Source organism: Argiope bruennichi, chromosome 6, assembly GCF_947563725.1.
Source record: "Argiope bruennichi chromosome 6, qqArgBrue1.1, whole genome shotgun sequence".
Taxonomy (NCBI): Eukaryota; Metazoa; Arthropoda; class Arachnida; order Araneae; family Araneidae; genus Argiope; species Argiope bruennichi.
The window spans coordinates 101,145,072-101,159,372 of NC_079156.1; the positions used below are offsets into that span (position 1 = coordinate 101,145,072).

At 31.3% G+C, this 14,301-nt stretch overlaps 1 protein-coding gene across 2 annotated transcripts in view; it reads left to right on the top strand.

Annotated features, from left to right (window-relative positions):
• The window catches only part of LOC129972423 (putative inorganic phosphate cotransporter), a 76,907-nt gene that overhangs the window by 39,813 nt on the left and 22,793 nt on the right, over positions 1-14,301 (top strand). For both annotated transcript variants that reach the window (XM_056086559.1, XM_056086558.1), the window contains exons 5-7: positions 5,720-5,900; positions 7,926-8,056; positions 12,662-12,811. In XM_056086559.1, the coding sequence (XP_055942534.1) occupies positions 5,720-5,900; positions 7,926-8,056; positions 12,662-12,811 (462 nt within the window). The remainder of the gene's footprint in view (positions 1-5,719; positions 5,901-7,925; positions 8,057-12,661; positions 12,812-14,301) is intronic.

Here is a 14,301-nt window from a genome sequence, read left to right on the forward strand (position 1 = left end):
CCGAAAGATCCATTAATTAACAATGTTTAATTTTAAACGCATCAAACACTAAGAAAATAAATAGAATCGTTTGAAATATTGGGTCGAAAACACGTTAATCCTGACCTGATTAGCTTGGGGGGAAAAACGGAAGCCTTAATTATTTTTGGCGGGATTTGGCCTCAGATTTTTGGCGAGAAAGTTAGTTTTTAATTAATAAAAAATTAACCGGAATAAAAAGTAGCTTATATCTTATTCCAGACTATAATCTACCTCTGTGCTAAATTTCATCTAATTCCGTTCAGCCGTTCTGACGTGATTGACTAACAAACATCCATCCATCTATCCATCCAAACTTTCGCATTTATAATAGTAGTATAGATAACAGTATATAAAGAATTACAAAATGTAAAGGAACATCTTATTTATATAAATCACGAAAAAAAATGTAAATATCACTATTCAGTCTGTGGTATTATTACAAATTTTTGAAATGTGATCATAAAAAACATAATGCATCAATTGTACAGTCATTAAGCCTGAAAAGTAATTTTGTGTAGCATTAGCATCTACGCTAGTTGGTGATACTGTGAGCAATGCTCGATATACTTTTTCCAAGTACCTCTAAATCCCTCATCTTCAAATAAATCGATTTCTCGTGGGATGGTTTTGGATATAGCTGATTTCTGTATTGTATTTTGGTTCGTTGAATTTTTTTTTTTTATTTATCGCTCATTCTAATTTTTGTTCAAGAGACAGTTCCTTTTCACGATCGACATTAGTGTTCATCATAATCTTAGATAATTGAACCGAATTCTTCTGAATGTGGATAGGTTTGGGGGTAAAAAAAATTTAAGAAAAGTACTCTAAACTTAATCAGATTTGAATTGGTCATTTTCTTTTCTTCTTTTTCATTTGCATTTTTAAAATCATTATAATTATGTAAATACCATAAGATATTTTCTATTTTGGTATGCCTTTCTTCAGTGCGATTTTTCAATGTAATATATAATTCTTGAGATATTGATATGTGCTGTTCTTTCAGTGACTGCAACATGAAATTTATTGTTGCATTAGCTGTTAATAAATTAGAATCTCTCTGACATAATTCCTCAATAGTCAATTTTATTGGAAGTAGAGCTGATATAGCTCTGGATATTAAGTGGAATTCACTATCTGAAAAATTAATTTACAGGTTTAAGTCGATTATTGCTTTTTGGATTGGATTTTTCAGTTTCAAAAATCGTTCCATTATTAGGAGTAAACTGTTCCAACGTGTTTTAGAATCTAATATTAACATATATTCTGTTTAATTTTCATTTAATATATATTTTCGTAATACATCATTTTTTTATAGGGGAACGTTTAAAAATCTTAACAATTTCTCGAACTTTATAAATTATAGGAAGCAATTCTTGATGGGTTAATATTTCATCCTCATTAGCAATCCCTTCTTGAACACTTACGTTGTCATTATCTTCATTGTCAATATCACTCTCACTCTTACTCTCTTCAAAGTTGGAATCCGAAGTTTCTATATCCACAGTATTTGGATACTTCTGCTCTTTATTTATTTGGTATAATGCATCTATTACTCCTAATTGAATTCTATGTGCATAGCACAATTGCTGATTTGCACCAATCAACTTTCCAACTTTTTTCATAACTGTTGCTCTGTCAGTCGTTATGGATACAATATCTTCTTTCAGGGATAATCCATGTTTCTCTAATATAGATTAATTAGATGTTTAGTTAATGTTTCTCTAATTTAAATTTCCAATTAATTAAGCCATTTTAATTAGCTAATTAATTTCGCCCGTTAGGGAGATATAAAATCAAAAAAGTATATTATTTTGCTATGTTCGCGATCCCTGAACATATAGCGGAGACAATTTTAAAAATTTCTATTAAATACAGAAAAACCGGTATTTAAACTTGTGAATACCGGTATTACAAAATTGTACAAATGGCTCAAAATACCGGTATTCGGTATCCCGGAATACCGGTATTGCAATCCCTATTGCTGTTCAATTCATCGCAGAAATGGGACAATTGAATAAAAAGTTTTAGTTATTTTATAAATGTATAGCTTTATTAGTGTAGATGATTACTTAATTAATTATTCTTGAATATAAATTACCTAAATGATCTCATTAAATTGGAACTGCAACCCACCAAAAAAATCCCGGTTTTTGAAATAAAATTAACAGTGGGGTAGCCTGATATATTGAGTCTGAGTATTCCGTAATAAAGATATGATAGATTTATGAAAGTTTAATACATATTGATGCAGTAATACATAATACGTGGATTTTCTTTATTAGGTTTATTTATATGAATAAATTAGTATATACGTGTGTTCCTTGCCCAACTGGAAGTCTTCTTTTTAATTGTAATGTATTGGGTTGTCAATAAGTAATTGCGGATTTTTTTTACAAAATCAAAGACAATTTTTTCATGGAACTAAATAACTTTATTCTGTAATGTATTGTCCATTTTGATCAATGACCTTTTGCCGTCTTTCAGGCAGCATCATAATCCCACGTTCATAAAACTTCTGGTTTTTATTAGCAAAAAACTGAATCAGGTACGATTTGACATCATCATCATTATTGAAATTTTTACCATTCAAGGAGTTTTGTAAAGATCGAAACAAAAAGTAATCAGATGGTGCAAGGTCAGGACTATATGGTGGATGTGGCAAAACATCCCAACCAAGCTCCAATAATTTTTGCCGAGTGACCAAAGATGTGTGTGGCCTTGCATTGTCGTGATGGAATACAACATCTTTTCGATTTGTCAATTCGGGCCGCTTTTCTTCAACTGCATTGTTTAATTTCTTTAGTTGTTCAATGTAGACATCAGAATTGATCGTTCGGTTGAGTGGTAAGAGTTCAAAGTAGACAATTCCTTTGTAATCCCACCAAATTGATAACAAAAACCTTCCTTTGATGAATATCAGCTTTTGATGTTGTTTGAGTTGGTTCACTTGGCCTGCTCCACGATCTTTTCCGCTTGATATTGTTGTAAACAGCCCATTTTTCATCGCCAGTTATCAGTCGTTTTAAAAAATGGATCATTTTCATTACGTTTCTTTAGCAAATCGCAGCTGTTAATGCGTTGCGTTAAATGCGTTTCTTTCAGTTCGTGAGGAACCCATGTATCGAGTTTTTGAACATAGCCAAGTTGTTTTAAGTGATTTTCAATGCATGTATGTGATACATGAAGCTTCTCTGCAATCTCACGCGTTGTACTGTGACGATCCGAATCGATTATTGCTCTGATTAGGTCGTCATCAACTTCAACTGGACGACCAGAGCGTTTTTCATCTTTGAGTGAAAAATCACCAGAACGAAATTTGGCAAACCAATTTTGACACTGCCGTTCTTTTAAGGCGTTGTCACCATAAACAGCACATAACTTTTTATGAGCTTGCAATGCGTTTTTCCCCTTGCGGAAATAAAAAAGCAAAATATGACGAAAATGTTCCTTTTGATTTTCCATTTTTCAACGAATGCCAAACGAAAACTACGCAACCGATCAAAAAACTTTTTTTACTGATTGAAGCTGAATTGCCAACTATCAAATAACAAAATGTGTTTTACATTTGTACTACGTCTGCAAACCTAAAAATTCAACTGAAGCCATCTATGATTGAAATCTGCTATTACTTAGTTGCCAACCCAATACATTAGTACGTATGCTCTTTAAAGCAAGAAGACGATCACAGTTGGAAGCCCGAAATTAATAGGTTTAAGCGTTTCCTCTAAAAAATCTTTGCCTAAAAAATCTTAAATATTTTGAGAATAATATTTAAACAATACCAAATGTTGAGCGATTCATTTTCCTAACTTTAATTAAATTTGCACAGCATTTTAAATGTATTGAAAATAAAAGTCCCATAGTTTCAAAGTTGTGACATAAAAATTTCTCCTAATGATTACCGCCACTTGAGACTGTATATTTTCCTCCGTATTTTAACTTTGATATTCGTATCAATTCATTTTTTTATATTTGTTTGTTTTATTATGTAATTCTTCATTAATACATTTTATAAACTTTTTTTTTTTTTAAATTTTCTTAGTCTTAAAGACCAACATAAGAAAGTAGAAAAAAAGATTGCAAAACTTATTTGCTTTTATGCATTGTCAGATTACTTTTTTACTCGCAGTTTGATGTTATATATTTTTTCAAATTTATTTTCATTTCCAGAACATTAAATGAAGTGTAATTTTTTATTTCACTTGAAAAGAAAGTTGAATAATCAAAAATGTCCTTGCACCAGTTAAAAATTTATATGACGGACGGGATTGCCTCGTTGGTTGGGCGTTGGATTCGCGTCCCTTCGGTTGCGAGTTCGAACCGCGCGGCCGAAGACTCCTCATGTGTGTGTGTGTGTGGTGGCTGGCGCATGTATAAATCTGCCTTGGTCACAAATTCCTCCATTTCGAGAGTAATACCACTGAGGTTACGGGATCGGGAGTGATTATTCTCTGATTCAGGTCTAAATTACGATCTGTGGATGAGTGTATGGAATGTATGAATGAAGTTCGCCCTGTAAAAAGGGTTGTGACGTGGATGTAGCAAAGTCGTTCTCTTGGCCGTAGATGGCGCTAATGAAAAAACAAGAGACGCACCCTTGGCTTAAAATCACTGACTTCTAAATTTAGTGGGCTTTTGTATAACAAGTGCCATTAGAAACAACAACAAATGTAAACTTTTTATACTGCGATAACATCTGTTTTTATTTGAACATTTTTATTTTATTATAGCTTTTAAATTATAAAAATTCAGCATTCTTTTTTAGATATTTTAAATTAAAAAAAGGAAATACATTTTTCTCTTAATTAAATTTATTATTTCACAATTAATTAGCTATTTTCGTAATACATTTTGGTTAGATTTAAAAGAATAGCGCAGCAGCCAAATTTGAATTTTTTCGAGAAATAATTTCCAATTATTTATCAACGGATCTAACAATATATAGATAAACAAAGTACTATATCTTAACAGCATTCCATTGGCAAATAAAAGTTTGAGTGATCTTTAATGATTTGTTAGACGATTAATCTCTGGCATAATTAATACATAAGTGCCAGAAAAACCTAATACATATATTTTGGACGAATTTTATTCGATTCAGAATGAAACCAAAATTGCCATTGGTCTATAATTGTAGTTACAATATCATATATATAAATTCGTGATGGTTCAACCTCTCGACGGATTTGGCTCCAAATTTGATACAGATAGTTTCTACACTGCGTACCAAATTTTATCTACTCCTATTTTGCATTTTTTTTCTTTTTTTTTTATCTGGTTGCTTGCATTTGGACAGCGAACAAACAGCCATCGTCTGAATGGTTTTTGTTCAAAAGTTAATATAAATCTGTAAACTAAGTGTTAAGACCATATAGTACTGTGTTCATAGGAATCAAGTCTGTTACTATATCAACGTTCATATCGTGACATACATACTTCTAAAAATGTGTATTTAGGACTTACAAAGATCTGAAGCATGGAGACTTGTATATCTGGTGATAGAAGTTTTTGGATGACTAAAATACTTGTTTTTTTTTTTTGTTTTTTTTTAAAGAATTTGTCCTTCCTTTTTTGTTCGTTTTATATGAATTTTTATTTAAATCGGAACTAATTTAAATCATATTCAGTTGATTATTCTAAGAGCATTTTTACAGAAGCCTATTATATTTCAAATGCGTCAAAAGTTAAATTTTTGCAGGGTCTGACTCCAGCTGCTTCTTGTGTACTTGCTGCTAACTGGCTTCCTATTGATGAAAGAGGTTTACTGAATACTATCATTGTGGCTGGTTTCTGTGCAGGTGCTTTACTAGGAGGCGTTGCTACTGGCGCTCTGTGTTCCTCTGCTGTGTTTGGCTGGCCGTCTGTTTTCTACATTTTCGGTAATTATTTATTGACATGTATTTAAACAATTAATTGATTCGCTATGCAATCTGCCTTAAGGTTTGCATCTGAGAGAATTAAAACGTTTTATTTGCAGCTGCTTTTGGTCTAAGCGAATTCTAGGCTTAATGCCATCCCGTTTTCTAACAAATTCGTCCATAAAACTTACACGCTTAAATTAAAGATTGATTGATTGACAGAAATAATGAAAAATTTCTTCTTACGCTTGATCATTGTTAATTACGCAATATAATTAAAAGGAGAAAATTAGTATACTGAAATTCTTCTTTTCACACGCTTTTGGTCTGAATGAATTCTAGATTTTACACCATTCCGTTTGTAACAGATTCGTCCATAACATTTACATTCTTAGACTGGAGATTAATTGACAGAAATAATGAAATTCTCTGAAAACTTTGATAAACTACCTTATATCTGAAGCATCTTTAATAACTTTTTTCTGAATTGATATCTGTTTAAAACTTAATATGTGCTTCATGTTTGATTTAGTAAAATAAACATTTCGTTTTTCAGCATTTATTATAGTAAAAAATAAACTAAGAGTAATTTGGACTCGTATACTTATCTCAGTTTTTATAAATAACTTATTAATTATATTGCAAAAAAAATAATTTTATTATGGTTTTGTTTTGGTATCGAAGTTTGATTTACTAACATCATTATTTTAACACAACCTCACATTTAGCAGTATGCAACAAAAAGCAATAGCTAGCAATCATCCGTTTCGTATTGACGGAAAACTTAGCAAAGAGCCAAAATAATTATGAGGTTTTTCACATAATACAGAGACAACATTCTACCAGGGAGACTGTCTTTCAAATATTTATTATATGGCGGACGCTTTTTAATGAAGCAGAGCGTATGATTGGTAGCAAAATCTAAAGTCTTACTAGTGAATGCACACTCCGTTTTTGTTTTACTTTGTGCACATTTTTTAAACTGACATCCATGCGGCCTGGATTATAATATCCTTCTTTTGCAAAAACTGTTGCTTAAAAAAGGATTGTTGAAATGTGTCATTTAAAATTTGAGAGCATTTTTCAAATTCTTTCCTTAAATAGTTTCCTTAAATAAAAAATTTTAATAAGTAAGAAATTCGAATTAAATCCTGATTTTAAAAAAAAATTCTACAAAACTTTGATTTTCAATTTTCGCACCAAGAATATTATAATATTGGACATTAATTATAATAAAAAAAATTTTACAATACCTGTTGAAACTTTGGGTGTTTAAGTTTTTATGAGTAATAAAATTGGAACTTTATCCTTGTTTATGGAAATGCTTTGAGTTCCTGTTCTTCTGATTTAAAAAATTTAAAAATGTAGATTTGATATTTAAAATTTATATTAAATAAATTATAATATATAAACATAAAAAATGATATCTCAAATTTAAATAAATATCATTAAATTTAGTGTTCATAATACTTAACCCATTAAAATTTCGACCTCTTTGGAAAATGCGTATCTACATTGTGTCGCAAAAATTTAGGGATGTCACTACTTATTACTCCTGACGAATAAACTCATCATAAACCAAAATGTTATACTTTTTCCAAGAAGAGGATACTCGTCAAAAATAGTTAACTAGTTAATGGAGAGGTTCAAGAATAATGACGGACCTTTTTTTTGTTTTTTAAAGATTTTATTGTTTATCCGCTTTCGGGAGTTTCTTTGAGCTTTGCCTTTCGGCGTGCTGCTACGTCGATGATGTTACAAAGACTGATGGTTTTTTTCATATACCAATAGAGGGCGTTACAAGTGAGAGGCGAGGCAACATGCTTACGTAACAGTTAATACTTTAAAAAAATCAAGGTTTCAAATCATTTTTCTTAAAATATATTTTCAGAAGAATTCATAAGGTATTCCAATGAAGATTTAAATACATATCAAATTTTGCAATGAAGGTTGAAATATGGTAATATATTTAAAGCTTCATTGAAATACCGAACAAAACAAAAAGGGAAATGAAAATGATAATATAAATATAACTCTCTTTTTCAGGTGGTTTAGGAATTATTTTCTCCATATACCTTCAATTTTTCTTGTTCGAATCTCCAGAAAAACACCCTCGGATAACAGAATCAGAACTGAAACATATTTTAAGTAACCAAGAACTTAACTTATCTGGAAAGGTAGGAATCATTTTTAGAAGTTAAGATTTTTTAGAAAATTTACATATAAATAAATACAGTCTTTGAAATTTATTTTATTATACGGATTATTCTTTTCATTCATTTCTTTATATGCTTGAATTTTGTCATTTTATACATTTGAATGCTCTAGCTGAAATTGCTTAAAAAATATTTTCATAATTTAATTATTGATTAGTTTATTGAATTCCATTAAATTTTCTCTTTATATTAGATGTGTCATTTATATTAATTTCACGGATAAATATTAATAATATAGGGTGTTCATTAATTATTGTGGGAGTTTCCGTACCTCATAACTTTCGAATAAAAAATATTACGCAAAAACCGATTACGTATTCGTAAATTACAACTCAAAGAATTTTATTAATGATATTAAAGTGTAAAGCTTGCACAATTTGCACTTTGTAGACATTCAGCTGAAGGCGATTATGTATTCGTAAATTCGCTGAACAAATTTTGATTTTTGATAATCGTGCGGGTTCCCCAAGCCCCATGTTCTACAGTTATCTTTATTCACTTTTTCTGACACATGAAAAGTGGATTCGTCACTGAAGAACCATTTCCAAAGGTAATTTTCATCATCCTCAATTCGAGTCAAAATTTGTTCAGCGAATTTACGAATACATAATCGCCTTCAGCTGAATGAATACAAAGTGCAAATTGTGCAAGTTTTACACTTTAATATCATTAATAAAATTCTTTGAGTTGTAATTTACGAATACGTAATCGGTTTTTGAGTAATATTTTTTATTCGAAAGTTATGAGGTACGGAAACCCCGACAATAATTAATGAACACACTATATATCTTCATAATCATTATCATAAATTGTAAAATAAAATAAAGATTACAATGTAGAAAATAGTTGTTTATAAAAATGAGGAGAAAAAAAATATTATTCCTTAAAAAAGTTTTTTTTTTTAATATTTTTTTTTATTACGGTACTGAAAGGATCAAAATTTTTTTATTAAAAGCGAAAGACGCCAGAATCAAAATTACAAAGAATTAATCCACAATACCCTAAGACAGAAAATGTTTAATTATACATTAAAGAGGGATAAATGGTTAAAATTCCAATTTAATTATTCTAATTCCGGATTCAAAAGAATATAAATCAAAACTTTCTAGTCTTTGTCTACATTAATCCATAAAGAAACCTATATGCATCCTTGTAAAATTCTTTGTCATGAAACTATGTGCTATAGAAGTCAATGAATTTTATTAATTTGAAACTCGGATGAAAAGATGTGCATTTATTAAACATTTCACTATATATGTAGAGATTTATATCAACGAGAATTTGTAAAGTTGAGACATGAAGTCTAATAAAGGGCGTCAGAAATTCAATCTTGGAGCAAATTATGATAAACGTACGCGGCAAACGAAGCAAATCCCTTACTAATTTTTCAAAGAAGCAATTATTTTTTCATTCCTTCCCTCTGTTGATGAGGATTAACTACCGCGATTTATTCTCTGATCTTCTTCTTTGTTCTTGTAAATGAATGAAATTTTATTATATGCGAGCCAAGAAAAGATAAAAGCTATCATTTTTTCCAATTCAAGCGTGTCTTCTTTTGGAATAGTCGGTTAAGTCCATTTTTGAAAAACTATGTACTACATCCTAAATACTTTCATTTGTAAATATATCCCGCCCTGTAAATTTGGCTTTTTTTTGTGTGTGTTCAATAAACAGTGTTGTTTTAAAAGGTTATAAAAGTTTTTTGGTACTTAAATTCATTGCTTGACAAACTTTAAAACTCCTGTCCAGATAACAAAAATACATCCCGCTGATAAAATGCAATTTAGCTTAAACTGAGTACGTGTACTGAGAGATACCCTAAGTATACTGTGAGATCTAGACAAAAGACATGTTGGAAACTTGATGGGGTCGCCGAAGAGCAGCCCTACCAAGCACGGAGGAACAAACTACACTTTATGACATTTGACCCTTCTTTATTGTTTGCAAGGATCCAATGTCAGCAAGTGTAGTTCGTTCCTTTTGTGCCACAACCCCCTATATACAAGGCCGGAAAACTTACGTCACAGAAAGTAATGACGTCGCCCCGTCAAGAGTGGGTGTGAATTGAAGGACAGAGGAAGAATTTCACCATCAAGTTTACTGATAAGAAACGAACTCTTCACTTCCCACGCCATGTTTTAGCCAGTGGCGCTGTTGAGAATTCAGTTAACCACGTGATATCCCTGGGCGGAACTAGCTGCCAATCATGTGTCACGTGGTCTCCCTGTTGTTGTTTAGTATATATTTTTTTCTAGCAGAAGCGAACTGGACTCCTGTACTAGAGGGAGTGTTATCTCGGCTCTCGGATCCCGGCTCATTCCGAGAGAGTTTTAAGTGTAGTTCTCTAGGCTTTCTACACTAAGGCGTATTCACTTGCCTTCTGTTGTTATTGTTACCAATAAACCCCAGAAAAGACAACATGTGTCTTCAAGTCATTTCACTCCAGAACACAATCTTCACTATCGAATAAATTATTGTTCAATCAAGAAACGCAACGATAATTTACAGGCGCTTCTGTGTTTGAGTAAACAGGAAGCGCAAGAAAATGCGCTTATTTGCAAGAAAAATCATTTGGATTACTGAAAATATGGAATAGAAATGCCTTTTGATCTGTTGTGTTCCAAACTGTAATGGAAATGACTGGAATGGCCTAAGAGTAAGTGTTTTTGCCTTTCCTAAAAATGAAGAGCTTAAAAAGAAATGGTTAAGTGTGCCATACATCGTGAAGGATTTTATCCGACGCAGCATAGTAGGGTAAGCTCATTTAATTATTTTAAAGTAACGCCTAATGTTTCTAAATGAAAAATCACTTATTCTCACATTAAAAATTTAGTTCACTAATTTCACTTTAATTCACTAGTGGATTTTCAAATGGTTTGAATATACTAAAAACATTGTCATCAAAATATTTCTTGTTAGTGATAATTCCAGATAGAAAAGTGAGTCTGCGCTGCAAGTTTGCTGTTTCACTGCCGGTACAGTTCTAGAGACGGATACCATTTGGCGATTTCCCGCCAAATTTTTCTCGCCAAGCCTCGCGGACGCTGTAATCTTCAGAATTGTATTTCTCAATATTATGACTATTTTCAAGAGATTTTTTTCTGAAGATTACAGCGTCCTTGGGGCGATGGCAGGAGAAAAATTTGGCATGAAGTATACAAAAAGAACAAAAATAAGAATAATTATATTTAATAGAATATTATATTTATATTTAGAATATTAGAATAATAGAATTTAGAATATTATAATTATAAAATAAGAATAATTATAGAATATTAGAATAATAGAATTTAGAATATTATAATTATAAAATAAGAATAATTATAGAATATTAGAATAATAGAATTTATAATATTATAATTATAAAATAAGAATAATTATATAATAATAATTATATAAGAAATAATTAAAATATCACAATTTGAACAATGTTAAATTTAAAAAAATGCACAAAAATAACAATACAAATTTTTTTTAACTCACCCGATTTAACAATGTGAATTTCGTTAATTTACAATAATGCCCTTCTCTTCTACAAACCTTTCCTTTCTGTTAATACCATATCCTGCTCGCATTCACCACACTTCCATCAGCAATTAAATCCATTTTCATGCACCATTCGACACACGCTTTCGCTACCAAATGTTCTAAATCGAAAAAACCCCTCAATTTAAGGGATTCCTCATTTGTCACATTCATACCAGCCATTTTACACCACAAGAAAAATCGACGAAAGTAAGAAAAAAAATACTTTACAAGCAGAAGAAATCAGAATAAATCCAATCGTCAATTAATTGAAGAGAAAATCTTGAAATTCCCCACGAAAAGCTGCCAGCACAAGAGAAATCGAAGAAAGTAAGAAAAAATACGTTACAAGACTTGGGGAGCAGTAGAAATTAGAAATTCCCTGCGAAAAGCTGCACTTATACCTAATTGGTTGATATTCAAAGTCAATTCGTACCTGATTAGTTTATAATTACATCACCCCATTCTCTCCACAGGGTTGCCATATTGGCAACTTTAGCATTAAAATTTGGCGCCAAACTTGGCTGTACCCGTCTCTAGAATTTAGTCTCACTGCCTTTCGTTTTTGCTCTCATATAGTCTCCACTGTTATTGCTTGGTTTTGTTTCGTGATGGATGAGATTATGGATAAGGCGAACCACTTTAAAAATAAAACAAAGGCTTTTATTTTATGTTCACATGAGGAAATTGGTACTGAAAGTTATTGCCAATATTGGTTTTTATATATGCACAGATGCATATTAATAGCCAATATTAATAATAACCAAATAAGGTTATAGCTAATATATGGGTATGGAAAAACTAGTTGGAATGCTGTTGGATAACAGGTGGGTAATTACTAAAATTCGCATCCATACACCCCCCACAGTTTCGTTGGCCACTTAGCAAATTGCTGAACACGTTTTAAATCATCTTGTAGGTCTTTCAATTTATCATGTTTATTGTTAGTAATTACAACATGTTTTCTTTTTATTTATAAGTTTACTTCTGTCTATTTTCAGTTTAAAAATACTTATAAAAATCTTCCGTTTGATGTTTCAGCGTCCGCCCATTCCTTGGAAGAAAATTTTAACCTCTGTGCCGTTCTATGCCTTAACTATTGCAAGGACAGGCCAGTTTTGGGCTGCAACACATTTCATTTCTGTTCACCCTACTTTTCTGGGAACGATTTTGCATTACCCTATTCAGCAGGTGAGCAACGTAACTGTGAATAAGTATCATTAATATTATATATTTTAAATTTTATATGTTATTTTATTGATTTTTTTTTCAGAATGTTCTTTAATTATACAAATCATAGCTTTCATTATTTATCAAATATAAATTATTTTAATTAATTTTTGAATATCTATATAAATGTACAAAACGATTGGGGTGGATCCTAGCACAGCCCACCTCTTGGCGTCTTCTTGAATTCTCGCCAAACGAGTGGCGATAACGTTGCCAATGTGGCAACCTAGACGGATTTTTTTTTATTTATTTTTTATTATTTTTATTATTTATTTATTATATTTTTTATTATATTTATTTTTTATTACATTTATTTTATTTATTATTATTTCTGGCCTTCAAGTATCGTTTTTTAATTGAAAAATAATAATAACAAATATTCAATTAGTAGTCAACTTGGCGAGATTTCAAATAAGTCGCCAAGAGGTGGGCCCATCTAGGATTTTACCAACGATTGACATCAAGTATTATAAGTGTTGAATAATATTTTTTTTAAATATTGTTTCATTAGCATAATAAATCTTATTTCACATCCTCTAAAAACTTTTCTGATTAGATGCATACAAATTTGTAATAGGGACCAGAAACAATAAGACATAAATACCAACGGAAGCCGAAAATAACCTTATTAATAATTTGTGGGATCATCTGTTAAATGGTAATAATACATTGTATCAAATTTTTTCAGATACAATGTATTAAGACAAATGCATAGAGGACATGCGTAACGTTTAATGAAATATGAAGCCAATCCATCTGCGCAGCAGTTTCTAAAGGGTGTCCCAAAATTAACGCAAGATTTGAATTTGACACCATTCGTGCAGTAAAGTGTTGGGAACACTGGTTCATACTACCTATTACTTCCTGTTTCAATGTATGATGTCGCTCCCTATATCCTGTTAAAAAATACTTCACTTTACCAGTTCTTCTCATACCGAGTATACGTACTTTTACTTTGCTTGTAATTGTTGATCGTTTATTATGAAAATAGTAATAAATTTATTTTATAATTAATATGGATTAAGTCTATTAATCTTAAGTTGTTTCACGAATCTATTACTTCCTGGCATACCTCCAGAATTAAGGCAGGCCGGGTGAACCGGAGGTTAACCCCCTTCTTTGCCAAGTTGTGATAACGCGCCAAAGCTGGCAATCTAGATTATGCACTATGATTGGAATCTGCCCCGTTGCTTTTGAACATCTCGCAAGACCGTAGCAGGAGGTTTAATTCTGGTCGTATCGTTAGGTCTACCGCCATAACATAAAATTGGTCCGTCCACGTGCCAGAGAGATAGCGTTATAAAAATGACACTCGCAGCTTTAAATCGTCTAAAAGGTGCATTTAAAACTAAAATCAATCAGGTTGAAACCTTCATCAAGGAATTCCAGCCTTCCGATGACTCCCAAAAAGGATACTATACAGCTTAACACTAAGCTAACATCAGTCAACG